Source organism: Oncorhynchus tshawytscha, linkage group LG05 (genome assembly GCF_018296145.1).
Source record: "Oncorhynchus tshawytscha isolate Ot180627B linkage group LG05, Otsh_v2.0, whole genome shotgun sequence".
NCBI classification, from domain to species: Eukaryota; Metazoa; Chordata; class Actinopteri; order Salmoniformes; family Salmonidae; genus Oncorhynchus; species Oncorhynchus tshawytscha.
In genome coordinates this window covers 62,628,523-62,655,305 of record NC_056433.1, presented here as the reverse complement: position 1 = coordinate 62,655,305, position 26,783 = coordinate 62,628,523, and the positions used below count along the sequence as shown (strand labels likewise).

The window sequence follows — 26,783 nt, the reverse complement described above, 5'->3', positions numbered from 1 at the left end:
CAGGTGTAAAATAAAATAACGGCTACTTCTGAGAGAGTTTGGAATTGTCAAGAGGAGTTAAACAAGGGTGTCCGCTGTCACCATATCTATTCGTTATGGCCATCAAAATGCTAGCTATTAAAATCAGATCCAATAACAACATTAGAGGATTAGAAATCCAAGGTGTCACGCCCTGGTCAAAGTATTTTGTGTTTATTTTTATGTATTTGGTCAGGCCAGGGTGTGGCATGGGGTTTTTGTAATTGTGGTGTGTTTGTCTTGGGGTTTTGGTGGTGGTATTGGGATTGTAGCTTAATGGGTTGTCTAGCAAGGTCTATGGCTGTCTGGAGTGGTTCTCAATCAGAGGCAGGTGCTTATCGTTGTCTCTGATTGGGAACCATATTTAGGCAGCCATATTCTTTGAGTTTGTCGTGGGTGATTGTCCTTAGTGTCCTATGTGTACTCGTTGTTAGTTTGCACCAGATAGGCTGTTTCGGTTTCGTTTATTGTTTTTTTGTAAGTTCGTGTTTCTTTGGTATATTAAACATGGATCGCAATCGACACGCTGCAGTTTGGTCCGACTCTCTTTCATTACCACTAGAAAACCGTTACAGAATCACCCACCACCAACGGACCAAGCGGCGTGTCAACAGGCAGGAGCAGCCGAAAAGGAGTTGCACCACCTGGAGTTATGGACATGGGAGGAGGAATTGGACGGTAAAGGACCCTGGAATGAGCCTGGAGATTATTGTCGCCCCAAAGCCGAGCTGGAGGCAGCAAAAGCAGAGAGGCGGCATTATGAGGAGCTAGCACGGCAGAGCGGATGGAAGCCCGAGAGTCAGCCCCAAAAATTTCTTGGGGGGCTTACAGGGAGTATGGCTATGCCAGGTAGGAGACCTGCGCAAACTCCCTGTGCTTACCGGGGGCTGGAGAGACCGGGCAGGCACCGTGTTATGCTGTGGAGCGCACGGTGTCTCCAGTGCGGGTGCACAGCCCGGTTCGGTATATTCCAGCTCCGCGTATCGGCCGGGCTAGATTGAGCGTCGAGCCAAATGCCATGAAGCCGGCTCTACGCATCTGGTCCCCAGTGCGTCTCCTTGGGCCGGCTTACATGGTACCAGCCTTGCGCTCGGTGTCTCCGGTTCGCCTGCATAGCCCAGTGCAGGCTATTCCACCTCGCCGCACTGGCAGGGCAACCGGGAGCATTCAACCAGGTAAGGTTGGGCAGGCTCGGTGCTCAAGAGCCCCAGTGCGCCTGCACGGTCCGGTCTATCCAGTACCACCTCCACACCCCAGCCCTCCGGTAGCAGCTCCCCGCACCAGGCTTCCTGTGCGTGTCCTCGATCCAGTACCACCAGTTCCAGCACCACGCACCAGGCCTTCAGTGTGCCTCGCCTGTTCAGCGCAGCCAGCGCTTTTCTCCTCTCCTGCGCTGCTGGAGTCTCCCGCCTGTTTAGCGCAGCCAGAGCCTTCCTCCTCTACAGCGCTGCCGGAGCCTCCCGCCTGTTTAGCGCAGCCAGAGCCTTTCTCCTCTCCTGCGCTGCCGGAGTCTCCCGCCTGTTTAGCGCAGCCAGAGCCTTCCTCCGACACAGCGCTGCAGGAGTCTCCCGCCTGTTCAGCGCAGCCAGAGCTGCCAGTCTGCATGAAGCAGCCAGAGCTGTCAGTCTGCATGGAGCAGTCAGAGCTGTCAGTCTGCATGGAGCAGCCAGAGCTGTCAGTCTGCATGAAGCAGCCAGTCTACATGGAGCAGCCAGAGCTGTCAGTCTACATGAAGCAGCCCGAGCTGCCAGTCTGCATGAAGCAGCCAGTCTACATGGAGCAGCCAGAGCTGTCAGTCCGCATGGAGCAGCCAGAGCTGTCAGTCCGCATGGAGCAGCCAGAGCTGTCAGTCTGCATGGAGCAGCCAGAGCTGTCAGTCCGCATGGAGCAGTCAGAGCTGTCAGTCCGCATGGAGCAGCCAGAGCTGTCAGTCTACAGGAAGCAGCCCGAGCTGCCAGTCTGCATGAAGCAGTCAGTCTACATGGAGCAGCCAGAGCTGTCAGTCCGCATGGAGCAGCCAGAGCTGTCAGTCTACATGAAGCAGCCCGAGCTGCCAGTCTGCATGAAGCAGCCAGTCTACATGGAGCAGCCAGAGCTGTCAGTCTGCATGAAGCAGCCAGAGCTGTCAGTCTGCATGGAGCAGCCAGTCTGCATGGAGCAGCCAGTCTGCACGGAGCTGTCAGTCTGCACGGAGCTGTCAGTCTGAACGGAGCTGTCAGTCTGTAAGGAGCTGCCAGTCTGCAAGGAGCTGCCAGTCAGCACGGAGCCGCCAGAGCGGTCAGTCTGTAAGAAGCCGCCAGAGCTGTCAGCCTATATGGAGCAGCTAGTGCCGTCAGTCTGCCCAGCGCCGCCAGTGCCCCCAGTCTGCCCAGCATCGCCAGTCTGCCCAGCATCGCCATCAGTCTGCCCAGCATCGCCAGTCTGCCCAGCATCGCCAGTCTGCCCAGCATCGCCAGTCTGCCCAGCATCGCCAGTCTGCCCAGCACCGCCAGTCTGCCCAGCGTCGTCAGTCTGCCCAGCGTCGTCAGTCTGCCCAGCACCGCCAGTCTGCCCAGCACCGCCAGTCTGCCCAGCGTCGCCAGTCTGCCCGGCGCCGCCAGTCTGCCCGGCGCCGCCAGTCTGCCCGGCGCCGCCGGTCTGCCCAGCATCGCCAGTCTGCCAGACTCTTCCAGATCTGCCAGTCAGCCAGACTCTTCCAGATCTGCCAGTCAGCCAGACTCTTCCAGATCTGCCAGTCAACCAGACTCTTCCAGATCTGCCAGTCAACCAGACTCTTCCAGATCTGCCAGTCAACCAGACTCTTCCAGATCTGCCAGTCAACCAGACTCTTCCAGATCTGCCAGTCAACCAGACTCTTCCAGATCTGCCAGTCAACCAGACTCTTCCAGATCTGCCAGTCAGCCAGGATCTGCCAGTCAGCCAGGATCTGCTGAAACCACCAGCCAGCCAGGAGCTGGTAGAGATATCTACCTGCCTGAGCTTCCTCTCACTCCTGAGCTTCCTCTCACTCCTGAGCTTCCTCTCACTCCTGAGCTTCCTCTCACTCCTGAGCTTCCTCTCACTCCTGAGCTTCCTCTCACTCCTGAGCTTCCTCTCACTCCTGAGCTTTCTCTCACTCCTGAGCTTTCTCTCACTCCTGAGCTTTCTCTCACTCCCGAGCTTCCCCTCAGTCCCGAGCTGCCTCGGTCCCGAGCTGTCCTTCAGTCCCGATCTGTTCCTCAGTCCAGTGGGGTTCTGGGTGAGGACTACTAGGCCATGGTCGGCGGCGAGGGTGGACTATCCAGGGACGAAGGGAGAGGGGACTAAGACATTAAAGGAGTGGGGTCCACGTCCCGCGCCGGAGCCGCCACCATGGACAGACGCCCACCCGGACCCTCCCTATTGTTTTGAGGTGCGTTCGGGAGTCCGCACCTTAGGGGGTTCTGTCACGCCCTGGTCAAAGTATTTTGTGTTTATTTTTATGTATTTGGTCAGGCCAGGGTGTGGCATGGGGTTTTTGTAATTGTGGTGTGTTTGTCTTGGGGTTTTGGTGGTGGTATTGTGATTGTAGCTTAATGGGTTGTCTAGCAAGGTCTATGGCTGTCTGGAGTGGTTCTCAATCAGAGGCAGGTGCTTATCGTTGTCTCTGATTGGGAACCATATTTAGGCAGCCATATTCTTTGAGTTTGTCGTGGGTGATTGTCCTTAGTGTCCTATGTGTACTCGTTGTTAGTTTGCACCAGATAGGCTGTTTCGGTTTCGTTTATTGTTTTTTTGTAAGTTCGTGTTTCTTTGGTATATTAAACATGGATCGCAATCGACACGCTGCAGTTTGGTCCGACTCTCTTTCATCACCACTAGAAAACCGTTACACAAGGCTTAAAAACAAAGGTGTCCATGTATCCCGAGGACTCAAGTTTTATGTTAAGTCCGCAAGCTAGATCACTGCAATGTCTCATTAAAGATCTATATAACTTGTCTATACTCTCTGGACTAAAACCTAATTATGATAAGTGTACAATATTACGTATTGGATCCTTAAAAAATACAACTTTTACATTAGCTTTCAGCTTACCTATGAAATGGGCTGATGGTGAAGTAGACACACGGTATTCATATCACAAAATATATAAATAAGCTCTCCACAATGAATTTCAATAGAAAATTTGTAAAAATAGACAAGACCCTGCAACCATGGAGAGGTAAAAATTGCCCTGATTAACTCCTTAGTAATATCTCAGTTTACTCACTTACTTATGGCGCTACCTACTCCTGATGATTCGTTTTTCAAATCATATGAGCAAAAAATATTTTGCTTTATCTGGGACACTAAACCAGACAAAATAAAACGAGCCTATCCATATAATGAATATGAATTGGGTGGGTTGAGATTATTAAATATAAAAGCACTAAACCTAAACCTAAAAGCTTCACTCATTCAAAAGTTTTATTTGAACCCTAAATGGTTCTCAAGTAATCAAATCAAATCAAATTTATTTGTCACATACACATGGTTAGCAGATGTTAATGGGAGTGTAGCGAAATGCTTGTGCTTCTAGTTCTGACAATGCAGTAATAACCAACGAGTAATCTAACCTAACAATTACAAAACTACTACCTTATACACACAAGTGTAAAGGGATAAAGAATATGTACATAAAGATATATGAATGAGTGATGGTACAGAACGGCATAGGCAAGATGCAGTAGATGGTATCGAGTACAGTATATTCATATAAGATGAGTAATGTAGGGTATGTAAACAAAGTGGCACAGTTTAAAGTGGCTAGTAATACATGTATTACATAAAGATGCTGCAGATGATATAGAGTACAGTATATACATATACATATGAGATTAATAATGTAGGGTATGTAAACATTATATTAAGCAGCATTGTTTAAAGTGGCTAGTGATATATTTTACATCAATTTCCATCAATTCCCATTATTAAAGTGGCTGGAGTTGAGTCAGTGTGTTGGCAGCAGCCACTCAATGTTAGTGGTGGCTGTTTAACAGTCTGTTGGCCTTGAGATAGAAGCTGTTTTTCAGTCCCTGCTTTGATGCACCTGTACTGACCTCACCTTCTGGATGATAGCTGGGTGAACAGGCAGTGGCTCGGTGGTTGTTGTCCTTGATGATCTTTATGGCCTTCCTGTGACATCGGGTGGTGTAGATGTCCTGGAGGGCAGGTAGTTTGCACCCGGTGATGCGTTGTGCAGACCTCACTACCCTCTGGAGAGCCTTACGGTTGTGGGCGGAGCAGTTGCCGTACCAGGCGGTGATACAGCCCGACAGGATGGTCTTGATTGTGCATCTGTAGAAGTTTGTGAGTGCTCTTGGTGACAAGCCAAATTTCTTTAGCCTCCTGAGGTTGAAGAGGCGCTGTTGCGCCTTCTTCACGATGCTGTCTGTGTGGGTGGACCAATTCAGTTTGTCTGTGATGTGTACGCCGAGGAACTTAAAACTTACTACCCTCTCCACTACTGTCCCATCGATGTGGATAGGGGGGTGCTCCTTCTGCTGTTTCCTGAAGTCCACAATCATCTCCTTAGTTTTGTTGACGTTGAGTGTGAGGTTATTTTCCTGACACCACACTCCAAGGGCCCTCACCTCCTCCCTGTAAGCCGTCTCGTCGTTGTTGGTAATCAAGTCTACCACTGTAGTGTCGTCTGCAAACTTGATGATTGAGTTGGAGGTGTGCATGGCCACGCAGTCGTGGGTGAACAGGGAGTACAGGAGAGGGCTCAGAATGCACCCTTGTGGGGGCCCAGTGTTGAGGATCAGCGGGGTGGAGATGTTGTTACCTACCCTCACCACCTGGGGGCGGCCCGTCAGGAAGTCCAGTACCCAGTTGCACAGGGCGGGGTCGAGACCCAGGGTCTCGAGCTTGATGACGAGTTTGGAGGGCACTTTGGTGTTAAATGCTGAGCTGTAGTCGATGAACAGCATTCTCACATAGGTATTCCTCTTGTCCAGATGGGTTAGGGCAGTGTGCAGTGTAGTTGAGATTGCATCATCTGTGGACCTATTTGGGCGGTAAGCAAATTGGAGTGGGTCTAGGGTGTCAGGTAGGGTGGAGGTGATATGGTCCTTGACTAGTCTCTCAAAGCACTTCATGATGACGGAAGTGAGTGCTAAGGGGTGGTAGTCGTTTAGCTCAGTTACCTTAGCTTTCCTGGGAACAGGAACAATGGTGGCCCTCTTGAAGCATGTGGGAACAGCAGACTGGGATAAGGATTGATTGACTATGTCCGTAAACACACCAGCCAGCTGGTCTGCGCATGCTCTGAGGGCGTGGCTGGGGATGCCGTCTGGGCCTGCAGCCTTGTGAGGGTTAACACGTTTAAATATTCTACTCACATTGGCTGCAGTGAAGGAGAGTCCGCATGTTTTGGTTGCGGGCCATGTCAGTGGCACTGTATTGTCCTCAAAGCGGGCAAAAAAGTTATTTAGTCTGCCTGGGAGCAAGACATCCTGGTCCGTGACGGGGCTGGTTTTCTTTTTGTAATCCGTGATTGACTGTAGACCCTGCCACATAACAGGGTCTACATAATAAGAAAAGCTCATCCATTGTTTCAAAATTGCCTTTTTGCCTTTGTGCAGATTGCCATGTCTCATTTTCGATTAATTGAAAATTATACTTTTTTCTAAGTATCTGTCTTTTTCAAACAAGCATTGCAGAGCTGGCTACAATTTCAATTTCATCCCCCTGAAAAGATAGAACAAAATATTACAACAAATATTATGGCTGAACTCAAATGTGCTGGTTGATAAAATACCTGTATTTACGGGAAAGATGTTTGAAAAGGGTATCTCATTCTTAAATGATACTGCAAATTGTAATGGTAGAGTTATGTCCTTCATGGAGTTATCAGAATTGTATGGGAAGGTCTGCTCAATCCAAGAGTACAACCAATTGATTACAGCATTGCCACAAAAATGGAGGAGGCGGGTGGCAGCGGGAAGAGGTAGGGAACTGGTCTGTCTGCCCAATATAAAGGATCAAAACTGGGGGAGGAATAAAAATAGCATAAATAGGAAAGTATACCAGCTTCATTTGAGGACCAGAATGTTGACAACTGTGCCATACAGATTGCAAAATAGTTGGGAAGAGATTTTTGATGTACCAATTCCATTGTACAGGGTGTATGAGTTGATATATAAAACAACGCAAGATTCAAGACTTCGTGCTTTTCAGCTAAAATTATTATATAGAATTCTTGCCACCAACAAAATGTTGAATATTTGTGGCATAGAACCATCAAAACTCTGCAGATTTTGTTGTGAGGATACAGAATCAATAGATAATTTATTTTGGTATTGCCTGTTTCTGGTCTCAGGTTCAGGAATGGCTGAAAATGCATGGCATTGATCTAAAATTGACCCTAGAAATAGTACCGTTAGGAGATCTGGAGAGACCGGGTCAGTCAATTACTAATATAATAATACTCTTAGTAAAAGTATCTTCAACATGCAATCTGTAGATTCTATTCGATTAGATAGATTGAAATTGTTCGTTAAACATCATAGCATAGTTGAAGAGATGTGTTGCGTAGAAACACGAAGTGGGTGGCCAGCAGAGATAGATGGGATGGACTGAGGGAAGCTGGGGGTTGGTCTGTGGAATTGGAGACAAGTGGGAGTGGAGTTGCTGTGTGTGAGAGAATGATGGTCAAAAGATAAAGGGAAAAAAAGTCTAAATAAAACATAATAAAAGTACATTTGAATGTACTTGATGTCCTTTGTTTTAAATGTATTATTATTATTATTAAATTGCATTGGTGTTTGCTGTCTTTTCCTTTTTTTCTCTTTAGTTCATTCTCTTGCTTGTTGGTGCATTGGGGGGTTCTTGGGGGTGGGGAATGAAATTCATTTTATTTTTTTATTTTTTTCTTCCGTGGTGGGGGGGACTTTGGAAGGGGTCTCGAATGATTGAGAGACATCTATTGGGGAACTGTGGGGGGATCTTGGAGGGTTCGGGTGTGCGACTCAATCTACAGAGGAGTTTTTTTTCTCTCTAACAGCTGAAACAACAACTGCTGTCACAGTGTGTGTGTGTGTGTGTGTGTGTGTGTGTGTGTGTGTGTGTGTGTGTAATTGGTCATCATTTTGACTCTCAGCCAAAGAAAATAGATTGTTCAGTATGTCAGAAAGACGATCCCAAAACACAGAGTAAGCGCCCTCTCTCTCTCTCGCTCTCTCATACTTAAGTAAAAGTGAGGGTAAAGTAGTAGTTTTGCTTTCAGCTCAACAACCTCAGTGATTCTTAAGCATACCCAATATAAAGGGTTTGCAACTTCCCTAACAAAGAGAGAATAAATCAAATGTTATGTCACATGCGTTGAATGCAACAGGTGTAGGTAGACCTTACAGTGAAATGCTTACTTACAAGCCCTTAACCAACAATGCAGTTTTAAGTAGAAATAACAGTAGCGAGGCTATGTACAGGGAGTACCGGTACAGATTCAATGTGTGGGGGCACAGGTTAGTCGAAGTAATTGAGGTAATATGTACATGTAGGTAAAGTTAAAGTGACTATGCATAGGTAATAACCAGAGAGTAGCAGTAGAGTAAAAGAGGGGGGGTACAATACAAATAGTCTCGGTAACCATTTGATTAGCTGTTCAGGAGTCTTATGGCTTGGGGGTAGAAGCTGTTAAGAAGCCTTTTGGACCTAGACTTGACGCTCCTGTTCTGCTTGCCGTGCGAGGACCAGAGAAAACAGTCTATGACTGGGGTGGCTGGAGTCTTTGACAATTTATAGGGCCTTCCTCTGACACCGCCTGGTATAGAGGTCTCCAATGGCAGGAAGCTAGGCCCCAGTAATGTACTGGGCCGTACGCATTACCCTCTGTAATGCCTTGCGGTCGGAGGCCGAGCAGTTGGCATACCAGGCAGTGATGCAACCAGATGCTCTCGATGGTGCAGCTGTAGAACTTTTTGAGGATCTGAGGACCCATGCCAAATCTTTTCAGTTGCCTGAGGGAGAGTAAGCTTTGTTGTGCCTTCATCACGACTGCCTTGGTGTGTTTGGACCATGATAGTTTGTTGGTGATGTGAACACTACGGAACTTGAAGCTCTCAACCTGCTCCACTATAGCCCTGTTGTTGAGAATGGGGGGGTGCTCGGTCCTCCTTTTCCTGTAGTCCACAATCATCTCCTTTGTCTTGGTCACGTTGAGGGAGAGGTTGTTATCCTGGCACCACATGGCCAGGTCTCTGACCTCCTCCCTATAGACTGTCTCATCGTTGTCGGTGATCAGGCCTACCACTGTTGTGTCATAATAATGGTGTTGGGGTCGTGCCTGGCAATGCAGTCATGGGTGAACAGGGAGTAGAGGAGGGTACTGAGCACACACACCTGAAGGGCCCCCGTGTTCAGGATCAGCGTGGCAGATGTGTTGTTACCTACCCTTACCACCTGGGGGCGGCCAGTCAGGAAGTCCAGGATCCAGTAGCAGAGGGAAGTGTTAAGTCCCAGGATCCTTAGCTTAGTGATGAGCTTTGAGGGCACTATGGTGTTGAACGTTGAGCTGTAGTCAATGGATAGCGTTCTCACGTAGGTGTTCCTTATGTCCAGGTGGGAAAGGGCAGTGTGCAATAGAGATTGCATCATCTGTGGATCTGCTGGGGCTGTATGCAAATTAGGTGGGTCTAGGGTTTCTGGGATAATTGTGTTGATATGGGCCATGACCAGCCTTTCAACACAGGTTTTCCCTTGAATACGTTCACACACATCACATGTGAGCAGGGCCGTTCTCATATTCTGTAGGATAGTTACCTCTTAATCACATCCTGCTTCATATGTTATAGTATGTATAATGTGCAAGTGAGAAAGTGTGTGAATGTACAGTATGAGCGTTCACAGGTTTATGTATATTTCTTTCGGTTCCTCATTGTGTGTGTGCTCTCTGCCCCATGCAGCCTTTGAGCACAGGAAGAGAACTACTTAGCTCACGTGTGAGTGTGTGGAACAGAATTACCAACACAATAGAGTTTCCGTTGCAGAGGAAATCCTGCCTGCAGCGGCACTGATAGGAAGAAAGAGAGACAAAGAGAAGATAGAGAGACAAAGAAACAGAGAAAGGGAAGGAGCATGACATGCTGACCACACCGCTTGCGTCACATGCGCGAGCGTTGCAAAATAAATGTTACATGTTATTCAATCATTGCACCCACACTGCTCGCGCACCAACTAGCATCTGGGTTGCCAAGTACTAAAATATAAGTCAGTTCTTTTTGTGACGCTCAATGTGCTGCAAGTCCTGCCTCTCCCATCTTCTCATTGGTTTATAGAAGCATATACCTACGTGCCATCTCCTCATTGGTTAAACCCACGTGGGTGATTGAAAGATGAACTGCGGTCAGTCGGTCAGTTGTGGTAATACACCTCATTATGAAAGTTAGATGCCAATCGCCATATAAAGTCCAAAGAAGAAAAAGTCTGGAAGGAGGAGAGATGACTAGAAACGATTCGGTTGAACATTTGTGTGGATTAATTGTTGGAGAAGAGGACCTCAACGTTTATATCCCAGGACAAATTAACTAGCAACAGCAAGCTAGCTAAATAGGACATATTAGCTAGCAACTGCAAGCTAGCTAGCTAAATTGACATAAATGTTTAATGCTTTTCAACCTGTCCCCATCCTAATATTATTGGTTCAGAGTTTGTTTTTGTGGAATCCAAAATTACTGGCACCCCTGACTGGCAATGCACAAACAATACTTAAAAAATATAAACAATATAATTAGAGAGACAAACTCAAAATACCAACATGTGAAAAATACTGTTCTTTATTAATGTTTCAATGGAACCCACCAAAATAATTCAATGTCCTCCAAATCAAGGTTTCACAATTATTGGCACCCTTAAATGTTATTGTAAATAACATCTACCAAAATTAAACAATGAATTAAATTCCACTTATTTAAGTTTATCTAAGTGTTGAAGAACTATATTGAGCCATTACATCACTTCCTTTTTCACTAGATTATAAAAATGAGGTAACACGCATGCAATATCCCTTTGTCATCTAACACCATGAAGAAAAGAAAAGAACTGGCAATTCAAAAGGGACAGATGGTCGTAGACCTTTATAAATCTGGTAATGGCTACAAGAAGATCCATAAACGATTGAATATACCACTGAGCACTGTCAGAGCAATTATTTAAAAATTCAAAAGATACGGAACAGTCGAAAACCTCACCGGTAGAGGACGCAAATGCATTTTGCCCCCCAAGATAGAGAGGAGGATCATGAGAGAAGCAACAAAATCCCCAAGAATCACTGTGAAATAATTGCAGGCCTTAGTGGCGTCTTGGGGTCACCAGGTTTAAAAAAGCACCATCAGACGCCACCTCCACAACCACAGGCTCTTTGGAAGGGTTGCCAGAAGAAAGCCCTTTCTGACCCCAAGACACAGACGCAAGCACATCGAGTTTTCAAAATGTAATTTCAATTATGAGTGGAAGAAGGTGCTCTGTTCAGATGAGACCAGAATTGAAAGTTTTGGTCAGATACAGCATCGGCATGTTTTGCGTCGAAACAGAGATGCATACAAGGAGAGGCACCTCATGCCCACGGTGAAATATGGTGGTGGGTCAGTGATGTTTTGGGGCTGTTTTAATCCCAGAGGTCCAGGGACACTGGTTAAGATTGATGGCATAATGAATTCCACCAAGTATCAGGCAATTATGGATGACAATCTGGTTGCCTCTGCCAGAAGGCTGGGACTTGGCTGTATGTGGACTTTCCAACAAGACAATGACCCAAAACATACCTCGAGATCCACACAGAAATGGTTCTGTGACAACAAACATCAATGTTCTACCTGGACATATCAGTCGCCGGACCTCAATCCAATCGAAAACCTGTGGGCTGAGTGGAAGAGGGCAGTTGATAAGTGCAAACCCAAGAATGTGAAGGATCTTGAAAAGATCTGCATAGAGGAATGGTCCAAAATCCCTCCAAATGTGTTCCTTAACCTTGTCAAACATTACAGGAAAAGACTCCATGCTGTTAGCCTTGCCAGAGGTGGTGGCACAAAGTACTAAATGAGGAGTACCAATAATTATGAAACCTTGATTTTGATGAAATGTATTTTGTATTAAATAATTGTATTATTTTGGTGGGTTCCATTGAAACATTAATAAAGTACAGTATTTCTCACATGTTGGTATTTTGAGTTTATCTCCATAATTATATTGTTTATATTTTTTAAAGTATTGTTTGTGCATTGCCAGTAATTTTGGAGCCCACTGTATTTCAACCTGCGTGTCGTGATCGCGTTTGGTGTGGGGGAACAAAGAGGTGGAATGGGAGATGGAAAGGTGGATGCAATGAGAGACAGATGAAGGAAGAGGTGGAGGGAGAGCTGGAGGGAGGGAGAAATGCTAGGGGTAAGAGAGATTTGTTGTTTTGTACTTATTTGGTATTTATTATGATCCTCATTAGCTGCTGAAAAAGCTCCTCCTCCTGGGGTCCGCATGAAACATGACATAATACATAGTACAGAACATTATTAGTCAAGGACTTAAATAGATAAATGTCAGATGTCACACACAGCCTACATATTAGTACATACACACAATAGCATGTTTTGTGTTGTACCAATGAGTGTCCGAACAGTGTGACAACTGTTCGGTATCTTCAACACATCAATACCTCACACAAAGACCATTAATGATGCAGTCAATTTCTCCTCACTTTGAGCCAGGAGAGACTGACATGCATGTTACGGGTAATTTCCCTCCGTGTACATCTAAGTGCGATACGCGCTGCTTTGTTCTGGACCAACTGCAATTTACCTATGTCCTTCTTTGCCTCACACAGCTATGCAGTAGTCCAGGTGAGACAAAACTAGGGGTCTGTAGGACCTATCTGGTCAACTGTGATGTCAAAAAGGCTAAGCAAAGCCCTATCATGGACAGACCTCTTCCCATTTTAGCAACCATTGAGTCTATATGTTTGACCATGACAGCTTGCTATCTAGGGTTACACCCATATGTTTAGTCTCATCAACTTGCTCAATAGCCACATTATTCAAAAATAAGTGAAGTTTAGCACTGAGAAAGTGATTTGCCCCAAAAATTATACTTGTATTTATTTTTATATATTTAGTATCAGCCTATTGCTAGTTACCCATTCTAAAACTGACTGGAGCGCTATGTTAAGTTATCGTTTTTACTGTTGCAGCCGACATGTATACTGTTCAGTTGTCCTCGTACATAGACACACAGACTTTATTCAAGGTCAGTGGAGGGTCATTTGTAAATACAGAAAACAATAATGGCCCTAGTCGACTGCCCTGCGGTTCACCACCCAACTGAATTTGCATGAGAGAGGCTTCCATTAACGAAAACCCTCTGTGTTCTATTAGATAGGTAACTCTGAATCCATAATAAGGCAAAGGATGCAAATCCATAACACCTACGTTTTTTCAGCAATTTTGATCAATGACATCAACAGCTGCACTGAAGTCTAACAAAACAGCTTGCACAATCTTCTTACTATCAATTTATTTCAGCCAATCATCCGTCATTTGTATCAGTGCTGAGTATGTTGAACGTCTGTTGTTAATTTGTTTTCTGTACAATAACTTTGTATTTGATCAAACATCACTTTTTCCAAAAGTTTGCTAAGCACTTGTAACAGGCTAATTGGTCGGCTGTTTGAACCATTAAAGGGTGCTCTGCTTTTCTTGGGTAGTGGAATGACCTTTGCCTCCCTCCATGTTTGAGGTCACACCTGTCTTCTAGGCTTAAATTGAAGATGTGGCAAACAGGAGTTACAAAGTATTCCGCAACCAACCTCAGCATTTTACAATCCAGGTTATCGATACCAGGTGGTTTGTCCTTATTTATTGATAGCAAAAAATAATGACCTCTTCCACAAAGTAGGTATGGAACTCAAAACTACAGTGATTTTCTTTCATTATTTGGTCCATTATGCATGAATATGAAGTCTCAGCATTTGTTGTTTGCATGTCATACCTAAATTAGCTAATCTTGTCAACAAAAAATATTACAATTGTTGGTAATATCAAAGGGTTTTGTTATTAACAAGACACCTGCCTCAATGAAGAATGGAGCTGAGTTCGCTTTTTGCCTAGAATTTCATTTAAAGTATCCCAGAGATTTTTACAATTGTTCTTTATGTCATTTATCTTTGTTCCATAATATAGTTTCTTCTTCTTTTTGTTTAGTTTAGTTACGTTATTTCCCAATTTACTGTTTGCTTGTCCGCTGTGTTGTCAGACCTATTTGCATTTCCCTTTGCCTCATCCCTCTCAGCCATACAGTTTTTCAATTCATTATCTATCCATGGGGATTTGGCAGTTTTAACAGTCAGTTTCTTGATTGGGGCATGCCTATCAGTAACTGGAAGAAGCAGTTTCATTAATGCAGCATCTGGATGTTTCTCATTACACACATCAGACACACAAATATGCTATGCGGACATACAGTTGAATTCGGATGTTTACATACACCTTAGCCAAATACATTCAAACTCAGTTTTTCACAATTCCTGACATTTAATCCTAATCAAAATTCCCTGTCTTAGGTCAGTTAGGATCACCACTTTATTTTAAGAATGTGAAATGTCAGAATAATAGTAGAGAGAATTATTTATTTCAGCTTTTATTTCTTTCATCCCATTCCCTGTGGGTCAGAAGTTTACATACAGTCAATTAGTATTTGGTAGCATTGCCTTTAAATTGTTTACCTTGGGTCAAACGTTTCGGGTAGCCTTCCACAAGCTACCCACAATAAGTTGGTTGAATTTTGGCCCATTCCTCCTGACAGAGCTGGTGTAACTGAGTTTTAGGCCTCCTTGCTCGCACACAATTTTACAGTTCTGCCCACAAATGTTCTATAGGATTGAAGTCAGGGTTTCTTTAGATTTTCCCATGATTTCAAGCAAAGAGGCACAGAGTTTGAAGGTAAGCCTTGAAATACATCTACAGGTACACCTCCAATTGACTCAAAGGATTTGTCAATTAGCCTATCAGAAGCTTCTAAACCATGACATACATTTCGGACATTTTCCAAACTGTTTAAAGGCACAGTCAACTTAGTGTATGTAAACTTCTGCCCCACTGGAATTGTGATACAGTGAATTACAAGTGAAATAATCTGTCTGTAAACAATTGTTGGAAAAATGACTTGTGTCCTGCACAAAGTATATGTCCTAACTGACTTGCCAAAAGTATAGTTTGTTAACAAGAAATTTGTGGAGTGGTTGATACACTTAGGTTAATACACTTAAGTCATTAAAACTAGTTTATGTAAACGTCCGACTTCAACTGTACTGTAGGAATCATTGCAAAACATCTTGTATGGGTCCAGTCTTTGAAATGTAGTTTTTTTCGAGATAATGGCTATTATATTATGATCACTGCATCCGATGGGTGTGGATACTGCTTTAGAGCAGATTTCTGCAACATTAGTAAAGCTGTGATGAATACACATGGATGAGTTAGTTCCTGTTCTGTTTGTAAATACCCTGGCATGTTGACTGATGACCTGAACCCGATTGCAGGCACTGGTTACAGCTTGGAACTTATTTTTGAGTGGAGGATGGAGGAAGGGTAAGTGAAGAGAGAAGGAGCAGAATTTCCAATACCTTCAGTCAGGAAAAAGCTGACATTGAGCAACACTGAATACAAACATCTAAAATGCACTTCATTGGGGAAATAGTCCTTAGAAAGAGGTGTTTTGTTCAAACATGAGTCTAGAGATAAAGAAAGACTTGTGAAGCTTATAACCCAGTGCCTCCAGTCTATAGATGTGGGACAACCACGAGCCCTGAGCATTCTGAAACACCAAATATTACTTGAAGATGATATTTTCACTCAAAGCAAAACTGCTTTCATGGGATCAAAGACAATTGTATAATAAAACCAGACAGATGAACGTGCAGACAGACACACACACTAGCTCCTCTACAAAGATAGCATGGCTAAATACAATACTTCAGAATGCTGAATCATAAACTGAATGCCCTGTGACTGTCTGTCTGTGGCCAGGGAGTTTATTGGACCAGAGGTGGTGCTAGGTTTGGCTGCTGATTTGGCTGATGCCAGCTCAGCTGTGGGTGTCTGTGAATCGTGGTACAGTGGTGTTGACTTAGTCTCTGATGAAGAAGGTTAATAAATACACCCACCACACACACACACACACACACACACACACACGGGGTGGCAGTTAGCCTAGCGGTTAAGAGCGTTGGGCCAGTAACCGAAAGAGGCAGTATTCGAATCCCCAAGCCAGCAAAGTGGAAAAATCTGCCGTTCTGCCATTGAGCAAGGCACAACAACTGTTTCCTGGGCGCTGATGATGTCAAGGCAACCCCCTGCACCTCTCTGATTCAGAGGGGTCTGGTTAAATGAGGTCCGAAAGACACATTCCAGTTGAATACATTCAGTTGTGCTACTGGCTAGGTATCCTCTTTACACACACACATGCTTTTCACCCGCTGGCTACCACATGTCTGACCATGAGGTTGTACATTTGTGTATTTTCTAAACAGACTCCCCTTTTCTAAACATCATCAGTTACTGCTACAGTATGAGGTCCAAGACAGGCTGTATAGGGAGAACGGGGACTATACTCTATAACGTCACAGTCTGAGAGCGGGGACTAAAACCCAACCGGAGCCACTGCTCTCTCTCTCAAGCCATACTTTATTGCGTAAAGTTGTCCCCAGTCTCTGTTACGAGGACAAGGGAGTGACTGAGAATGCCTTGTTGTTTATGAATGAGGATGTGTACTGTAGTGTACCCATTTGGACAACGTTATGATTATTTAATGTGATTTAATTCAAAAACAGCACAATTATGAATGGAATGGATGTGTTTTAAGGACACAGTACACATGGATTATTGAGGATGCCTTGTTACATATTAAATTAATGGGAAGGTAGACAGTAGTTTGGCAATTGGACCTCCTTAAGAACCACCTTATCATTAATTAATGTGTTTTAAATCAGAAGAAAAGAAGCCATGAACAGATGAATGAAGGAAACAAGATACATTTTTCAGAGAACTTCAGTGAAGTATTTAAGTATTTCAAACACAAGCCTCTAAACAACATTGGCTTTGTCTCTGGTCTTTTCCTGGAGCAAGAGTTACAGTATGACCGATCAGAAAATGAATGGGAGAAAGACAGAGAGAGAAAGAAAGAGAGACCAGCTGAGACCCCTTCTCATGCATCTCAAAGACTTTGTCCATGGTTCAACATCATCATCGTGGTCAAAAAAACACTGAGACCAGGTGAAAGCATTGCACTGACCTCCAGTCAACTACTGATGACATCAAACAGTTTAATCACACTGATCAGACAGACCATTATCATTACCATCCCCAACAGACGCCACAGAGAAATAAAATGACAACACAAATCACTGAAACAGAGCTTTTATGGAGCATTAAACTAGTTGAGACCTCACTAACCTAAACCCTTGCCAGGAGGACCACATGCCTTGGAAGGAAGGTGTTGGGACATGAATCAAACAAACTCCATCAACAATAGCTCCTCTCTTCTTCTTTCTCTCCATAAAGGAAGACAAAGATAGTATAAGATGATACTTTATTGATCCCTGCAGGGTGATGTTATTTCAGCAGACAGTATATCAGACACACTCAGTACATAAAGACAACATCAGGAGTTGTAAAGAGTCAGTCTTTCTTTTTTATGTCCCAGGTCATCCTTCTCAGGTCTAATGCTGGGGGACTGATTTAAATGTTGCACCGGGGGACTGATTTACTTTTGGCGCCAGGGACTGATTTAGGCTTGGCACGCTGGAGACAGTAGGTAGTAAAGATGGTGGGGTAGATAGTGACCCAGGCAGTGAGAGAGGTGTGTGTGTGTGTGTGTGTGTGTGTGTGTGTGTGTGTGTGTGTGTGTGTGTGTGTGTGTGTGTGTGTGTGTGTGTGTGTGTGTGTGTGTGTGTGTGTGATTGGTCATCAAGGAGCTACGTCATTAAAGCAGCAGTGATTTCTGTCCAGAGGTTAGGGGAAGATGTGGTCTAAACTCCACTAATTACTTACACGCACACAAACACACACACACACACACACACACACACACACTGACACACACACACACTGACACACACACACTGACACACAGAGCTAGAGGTACATTGGAACTTTATGAGAGATAGCAGTACAAGATGGTATAGTTATAAGGATAAAATACATTCTGTGTCATGTTTAATGCAATGACACTGGGCATACAAAAGGATTTTATGAGAATAGATTGACTCTAGTTTTATTGTTGCAGTATAGTTGAGTGGGATGGGTTACAGACAGTTATTTTAAAATACACTAACTATTTGGTCTGAAAGGGTGGTGCTGTTTATTGTGAATATGTAAACATTTTAACCCAAATCAGGAAGAAATAAAAGCTGTTCATCATTCATCAGTTTAATCTAAATATAGACATAGCCAAGTGTCCCAGTGCCCCAGATACACAGTAAGACCACAACACTGTCCTCTGTGTGTGGCACCATTGAAGAGAAGACCACCCAGATGTAGTGTTTGAGCTCTTCTACCATGGGCATCTATGGCAGGTGGGTCGTGACTAATTATTTTGGGTTGCCTACTTTAGTCAGGCTAAAGACCCTGGTCGTCACCACTTGGTGGGTCCTGAGAAAACTCCTAAATCTTTAGGTGGGCCATACGGTATAGTTAAATTGTTTGGGAACCACAGGCTAATATAATCACAGTGTTTTACTGGGTGTCCAGGTAAATAAAAGTCTGTATTTGTGGCCAACTACAAGAAACGTCTGACCTCTGTGATTGCCAACAAGGGTTTTGCCACCAAGTACTAAGTCATGTTTTGCAGAGGGGTCAAATACTTATTTCGCTCATTAAAATGCATTAAAATTGATTTTTTTGCTGTTATTCTGTCTCTCACTGTTCAAATAAACCTAGCATTAAAATTATAGACTGATCATTTCTTTGTCAGTGGGCAAACATACAAAATCAGCAGGGGATCAAATACTTTTTTCCCCAAATACTTTTCCCTCACTGTAGATACTTTTGTACCTGTTTCCTCCAGTATCTTCACAAGGTCCTTTGCTGTTGTTCTGGGATTGATTTGCACTTTTCACACCAAATTAAGTTAATCTCTAGGAGACAGAACGCGTCTCCTTCCTGAGCGGTATGACGGCTGCGTGGTCCCATGGTGTTTATACTTGCATACTATTGTTTGTACAAATGAACATGGTACCTTCAGGCATTTGTAAATTGCTCCCAAGGATGAACCAGGATAAACCTTGTGGAGGTCTACATTATTATTTTTTCCCCCCATGATGTCAAGCAAAGAGGCACTGAGTTTGAAGGTAGGCCTTGAAATACATCCACAGGTACACCTCCAATTAGCCTACCAGAAGCTTCTAACGCCATGACATCATTTTCAAGCTGTTTAAAGACACAGTCAACTTAGTGTATGTAAACTTCTGACCCACTGGAATTGTGATACAGTGAATTATAAGTGAAATAATCTGTCTGTAAACAACTGTTGGAAAAATGACTTGTGTCATGCACAAAGTAGATGTCCTAACCGACCTGCCAAAACTATTGTTTGTTAACATTACATTTGTGGAGTGGTTGAAAAACAAGTTTTAATGACTCCAACCTAAGTGTATGTAAACTTCCAACTTCAACCGTGTCATGTCATCTGCAGGTTAATGTTTTCATGGATCCCAGGACTCCTAAAAAACAGCGGCGCTTATTGCTGAATGGACTATCCTGGTTAAATAAAGGCCTGCCCTGGGCCAATACATAAACACAGTAGTGAATGGATATAATTTCTCTCAATGTCCTCAAACAGACACACAGATACAGATAAAACGTCTAATAACTGATGTCCTGTATAACTTCATAAGCAAATGTTAGTCTATTATTAATTCAATCAAACAACTACATTCATCAAGACAATTATTCAAACACATCATTATTTGCATCATGGATAATAAAACAGTAACACATTACCTCAGGGCTGATCATGCAAAGTTTCTGGAGGCAGAGGAAGTCTGGCAGAAAATAATTTGAATCTCTATAAAAACGTATGGGGAGTATATTTTCTGTGGAATAATACATAATGCAGCATAGACCTATATATTGGATAACATACATCTATGAACTGTACATATCAAGGGAATTTTCCAAATACACACTGTCTATCCCGCTACTACTGTCTGTGAGCGCTAGGCCGCGGGTAACCAGATATTCAAAAACCACACGTCATTCCACAATGCACCGCGCCCCTTCACTTGCATTACCTCATCCCATCAGCCAACGCGAGACCGAGAATCTTCTGGGTGGTCGTCTAGGCAACGCGCCTTATCTGGCAACAGGGAACGCCCCGCAAACGCCTGCAGCCAATGGAAGACTCCAGAGGTGACATCATGTGTATTTTTAGAGAGGCAGTGGCTGCAGATAAGCTTTGCCTCCACGCTGGAAGAGTCAGTATACACACAGAGAGCTAGAAAGGCGCGCTTTGAGCAGGAATGCTGTTGAACTATAAGAACGTATAGCACCGCGTCTCATTCGAACACTCAAAAAACTGTGGACAGAAGCGAAAGAACGAGTTTGAAGAATTTATACAGCGTTCTGAGTCAGACTATCAGTGAAGCTGAACAGAATACTTTTTCTCGGGACAAGGAGTGCGCTTACAAATTAGAAGTGTGTGTACGGGACACGATTTTATTCCAGACTCTTGGCTCGGCTTCGGAGGTTGAAAGCATTGTCTGACACAGTATGACACTTTTCTCCGAGTTTTACAACGGAAAGAACGAGAGAGAGGTAACCGAAACACACATATCTTATGTTTGAGTAGCCTACTAGAAGACATTTCAAACTGAGTGTTTGGTTTATATTCTATGTCTACCAAGATGGAAACTACTTTCTACGACGACTCGCATAACGCTTTCTCCCAGCATCAGAACGCGGGCTACGGATACAACCCCAAAGCTCTGAAACACAGCATGACACTGAACCTGGCTGACCCAACCATCACACTCAAACCTCACCTCCAGGCTAAAGCCAGCGATATCCTCACCTCTCCGGATGTGCAGCTCCTCAAACTTGCCTCCCCAGAGTTGGAGCGACTCATCATTCAGTCCAGCAACGGCCTGATCACCACCACACCTACCCCGACGCAGTTCCTCTGTCCGAGGAACGTGACTGATGAGCAGGAGGGCTTTGCCGAGGGGTTCGTTAGAGCTCTGGCGGAGCTCCATCATCAACACGTCTTGCCCAACGCACCTGGGGTCCCAGTCACCTCCACCGGGCAGACACGAATCAACAACTCGACCACACTCCCACCTGTTTGCTCCGTGGCTGGGAGCACTGTTTATAACAACGTAGCCATGCGCTCTGAGTCACCTGTCTACGAAAACTTGAACACTTTCACCCCGGCTGTCACCACCAACTCAGCCCCGGGTTACACCACCTCAGTGCCGGCTATGAGCTTCCCCTCTGCCCCGCCTCAGCTCCCCATCTATGGGCAGCAGTCTCACCCCCACCCCAGGCTCACAGCCCTGAAAGAGGAGCCCCAGACGGTACCTGAGATGCTCGGGGAGACCCCTCCACTCTCTCCCATCGACATGGAGAATCAGGAGAGGATCAAAGCCGAGAGGAAGCGCATGAGGAACCGCGTCGCCGCTTCCAAGTGCAGGAAGCGGAAGCTAGAGCGCATCTCCCGGTTGGAGGACAAGGTGAAGAACCTGAAGACTCAGAACTCCGACCTGGCTTCCACAGCCAACATGCTGAGGGAACAGGTAGCCCAGCTCAAACAGAAGGTGATGAACCACGTTAACAGCGGCTGTCAACTCATGCTGACGCAGCAGCTCCAGACCTTCTGAAGAGGAGAGGACACTTGGGGAAGAATAGAGAAAGAGTTTGAACGAAAAGGACAGATCGTTTATAAGTGACTGGATGGCTGTTCCGTGGCTCCGTGGCATTGTGACAGGTAGAATGGGACAGTAACAGCACGAGAATGGTGGGAGGGAACCGTGACTGGCTGGCTGCCTCTAACCGGGTGCTTCGCGCGCCACGGTTGCGCACAGGAGTTGGGGCTCCGGACAGAGCAGAGCGTGTGAAGGAAAAGAAACAGCAACAAACAGGACAAACGGATGTTTTGTTTCGTGTTGTTTTTATTGACTGGCCATTTGTTGGCGTTGACCAAGCTGTGCTTTTATAAATGGACCTTCGTGATGATTCAGTATTATGAAAAACAAAGACAGTAGATTTGAAAAACTTCCTGGCGCTTAAGGAGAAGGCGTGTAGCCTAGTCTAAACAGATGAAACCGTTTAACAAAAGCTGCCTAACCTTTGAGTTACAATGTATTGTTTATTCTTAATTGTATTGAATTAAGTTAGAAAAAAGCTTAGTTACTTGTTTTTTTCTGAAGTTGTTTAATGGGGTTCCACTCATTGTTATTAGTTGTATATAAGATCGACTTGGAGTACTTACATTTACAATTTGTAATAAGAAACAATATAATTTTGTATGTTCATTTTCTGAGCACTTCAGAAACAAATCAATATTTAAGAAATGTAATAAAACATATGTGAACTGAATACAATGCCTCTGTGTGTGTTGTGAAAGGGTGTGTATTGTGTGTATACTGAAACATGTTGCAACATGTTATGAGAGCAGCAAGTTATCTGTACCATGAATGCCTTATTGATCCTGAGGTTAGTGATGTTTCACAGTCAATGACCCTTTTATCTCTCTACAGCACACTAGTTAGACATTGCTGTGGGACTGAGTAATCTGGTCCTAGACCTGTGGTTATAGGTTCAACCTCTACAGCAGGGATGTAGGCCAGGAATGCCTTATTGATCCTGAGGTTAGTGATTGAGTTTCAGTCAATGACATTTCTATCTCTCTAGTGTAGTAGACCACCTAACACCTCAGCTCCACTTGAGTCTCACCATCTAACAAGGTTTAAGGAACACAGATACTCTGTATGTTGTGAAGTGGTCTACATTCACAGGCCTCCAAGGCAAATGCTTCTGACACACTACTATGGTTGAGGGACCTATAAAGTAAATCATGATTATAACTTAAATTACTCAATCATAATATGTTTTCAATCATTTCTAAAGTTATTTTGAATGCATTGCAGCCAAAGTGTTTAGTAAATTCATAGCACAGCTGAATTGTGTGTAGTGGTGACATGTTCTGTCCCTATATTGTATCCTAAACTTAACTTCCTGTTGCCCTGGTCAACATGACTATAGGGTTGCTCACACAGCATCACAAGCAGGATCACTGTAAACAACAATAACACCAGAGGAATAAGCGACAGGAAGAAACATGGTGGTAACTAATGTAAACAAACATATTTACAAACAAAACATTTGAGTATAGGCCTATGGTAACATTGTATCTAGACATGTAATATTGAGGGGTGGGCACTGGGCAAAGTCATACAATTGTAATAAATAAGAGCATAATCATAACTTTTAATAATAACTATCCAGCTAGATGGCAGATGAGCACCTGCTAATACAGAAACAGTAAAGAAAACATACATGCGTACTCTATGAGCAGAAAGTCTGTTATTTCCTGTAGGACTCTGAAATATTCACAAGAGGGCGACATTGCCGATGAGATGAGCACAGTTTTAAAAAATCAGGGTATTTTCTCCAGGGCCAAGGCTGTAGTTTATTACTGATGAAGACCATGTTCAGGACAATACAGAACAAATAAAATCATGTTTATATTACAACAGTACTCATAGAGGAAAATATTCTGATGTTCAAGAAACAAGTAGTTGTTCACTACACAAATACATGTTCCCTATAATTAAAAACAGGAATATCTAGAAGACGGAATATCTACACAATTTACTACAAATAAACAAACTACAAAGTAGGTTAAACTAAGATTTAAAATCCCATGAAAAAAATACATAGTCAGCCTAGAAGCAGCCTAACCAGAGAGCTCCTTTAAATATGTAACATGTAAATGTACAAATATTTGTAAGTGTTTTTAATTGAGTTTTTTTTAATCAACTGTTTTGTTTTTGATGACATTGAGTTTATTGCATATTTCTGGTGGTTTTGACCCACAGATTTGCAGATGGACTGGCAGATCAACTCTTTTGTCTATTTATCTGGCTAATTGTTTTTGTTCAAATGATGGATCTGGATTCTATACCAGCTTTTTTGTTTCACCTGGCTGCTAGCTCCTGATCTTTTGAAATCATATCATATTGACACAATATCTGTTAGCAAAGGTGTCAGCTAGAGATGACGTGCAGGAGCTTGCAAGGATTAGTAGTTTTGCATGATGTCTAGTTTGATGGAAATTAGCATTTTCGAATCAGAGAGAAAGTAGAGCCAAATATATTGATAAAAGTAACTTTGTCCAAGAGAGATTTACATTGTTATCAAAACATCACGCCAGGATAAACACACAAGAAACACAGCGCTTATTTTAAGTGTTTCTAAAATTCCCTATGGGAAAAATAAATGGTGGAAAAACGATTGGAACCATTTCCCTGTTTGACCGCTAGGTTTATGGGTATTATGACACCTCCACTGTGGGGCTCTATAGGAGATGCAGTACTAAGAGAGAGGGCTCATAGAGAGGATGACTGACTACTAGTCTGAACTGTGTGTGGTGTCCTGTATGGCGCCCAAAGCTGCTGAGGCATCACTCAAGTGGGTGTCATATTGTTAAGGAGGTCCAGTAGATACACGACTCAGGCCTCTACATGATCGTCACCAGACTCTTCATCAACCATCTCCCTGACCACCTTCCTATGATAAAGCCATGAACTGTACCTCTCCATCTTTGGAAGATGCATGCACTCAAAGACTTGGCCTCTATTGGTTGATCTAACTATAGCTAGGCTACTCATGATGATGAGTATTGCTTGTTTATTATTTGCTTTTGAAGGCTTTGAGATTGTTATGAAAAGCAGTATAGTTCAGACTACTGTTCAGGTTTTATTCTGTAGGCTACTTATAAGAACTAATTGAGAAAGTACAACTAATAACAGTCTTATGGAAGAACATTGAGCCTGTATTTTAAATCAGATAAACATACATAATAATTGACACAATGTTTGAGTGGGTCAGAGTCTCAAACGGATTTTTATCAGTCTGCTCTAATTTGATTACCCTAACTTGGCGAAATATGACGTCATATTGGAACACATGGGGAACGTACCTAACCATGGGTGTGTTTGTAAATGCACTCTAGAGTGCCAGACTGCACTATGGGCTTTCGTAATTTCAGAGTATTTTCAAATTGTAGCTCTCAGAGCACACTGGACGCTCTGACAGGGGAGTAGGGTTGATCTGAGCGTTCTGACCTCACAACAGCAGTCAAGCACCCTAGCTAACTGGCTAAAGTTGGCTAGCTTTAGCTTACATCTCATTCGGACCATTTTACTCCCATAAGCAGAGTTGGTTTGGCTCTTTTAATGTTATCTAGCGCGTTGGTGCTTGTCACTGTGCAGTTGGCAACAACTGAATTACGTTTTTTTTGCCGATGTGCTCACGTTCAACGGATGTTGACTGTTCATAAATTAATCAGTTATTCCATGCTCTGGCAAACTCAGACGAGTGCTTTTAAATCGGAATAGATAGCCAGAGGGAATTTACGAATGCACCCCGCATGATATGACAGAGTACGGTCGGAAGACCTACGTCACCCCGCCAGATAAACACACATGCCGCGTTCATGTCCTAGTCAGAACTAGGAAACTCGTACATTTCAGATTTGCTAAATTGTTGTAGTTATACACGTGCTGCGTTCAACTAGTTAGCAAGTCGAAACATTTTTAAACCCAAGAGTTTCTAAACCCAGATGCGCAACATCGTGACAGTTCTGGGAAAGCTTGCGAAACAGACAAAGCAGACCAGGCCGGGTTTGAGATGTCAGTGAGAGAAGTGAACAATTCTTCCTTAGTTGTTAATTTTCTCGAAATCGAAAGACACAACCAATATCCGAGCCACTGTCTTAAGTAGTTGAACATGTTATTACTCCAACCTCGTGAAAGTGACAAACTGAAACGTTTTCATTCTTGTAAAAAAAAAAGTTATATTGATGGAGTGGCTTTGATTTTAACGGCATGCACAGTTTGGCGCAAGACGAACGTTAGACCCGATGACGTGTTTCTGAGCATGAGTTTAGATAGCCAAAGTCGCCATGACATCGCCTATAGGCGTTATCGGGTATTTCTATTGGAGAACCAGTTTCATCCCATCTTTATAGGAAGTATGCGTGTTTCACTGGCAGTGGAGATCACTCTCTAATCTTGGCGCGGGACAGACCAAAGCATCCTGCGTTGCACTTGAATTTTTAATTTCATTTTTTTACCTTTATTTTACTAGGCAAGTCAGTTAAGAACAAATTCTTATTTTCAATGACGGCTTAGGAACAGTGGGTTAACTGCCTGTTCAGGGGCAGAACGACAGATTTATACCTTGTCAGCTCGGGGATTCGAACTTGCAACCTTTCGGTTACTAGTCCAACGCTCTAACCACTAGGCTACCCTGAGCGTTGACTGCACGTTGTCCTCCAAGCAAGCAATAACTAAAGACATAACCTTTATTTAACCAAGCAAGTCAGTTAAGAACAAATTCTAATTAACAATGACGGCCTACACCGGCCAAACCCTAACCCAGACGATGCTAGGCCAATTGTGCGACTCCCAATCACGGCCGGTTGTGATACAGCCTGGACGCCTCTAGCACAGATGCAGTGCCTTAGACCGCTGTGCCATTCGGGAGCCAAATACATGGTGAAA

At 43.9% G+C, this 26,783-nt stretch overlaps 1 protein-coding gene across 1 annotated transcript; it reads left to right on the top strand.

Annotated features, from left to right (window-relative positions):
- The first annotated feature begins 20,456 nt into the window (after window positions 1-20,456).
- Window positions 20,457-22,593, top strand: LOC112251077 (transcription factor AP-1). The gene has a single exon (XM_024421756.1). It carries the CDS (start codon window positions 20,892-20,894, stop codon window positions 21,873-21,875), a length of 984 nt encoding a protein of 327 aa, XP_024277524.1. The 5' UTR covers window positions 20,457-20,891; the 3' UTR covers window positions 21,876-22,593.
- The last annotated feature ends 4,190 nt before the right edge of the window (window positions 22,594-26,783 follow it).

What these genes read in the sequence shown, in the direction of transcription:
- LOC112251077 (XM_024421756.1), top strand. Translation starts at nt 20,892, where the DNA reads ATGTCTACCAAGATGGAAACTACTTTCTACGACGACTCGCATAACGCT.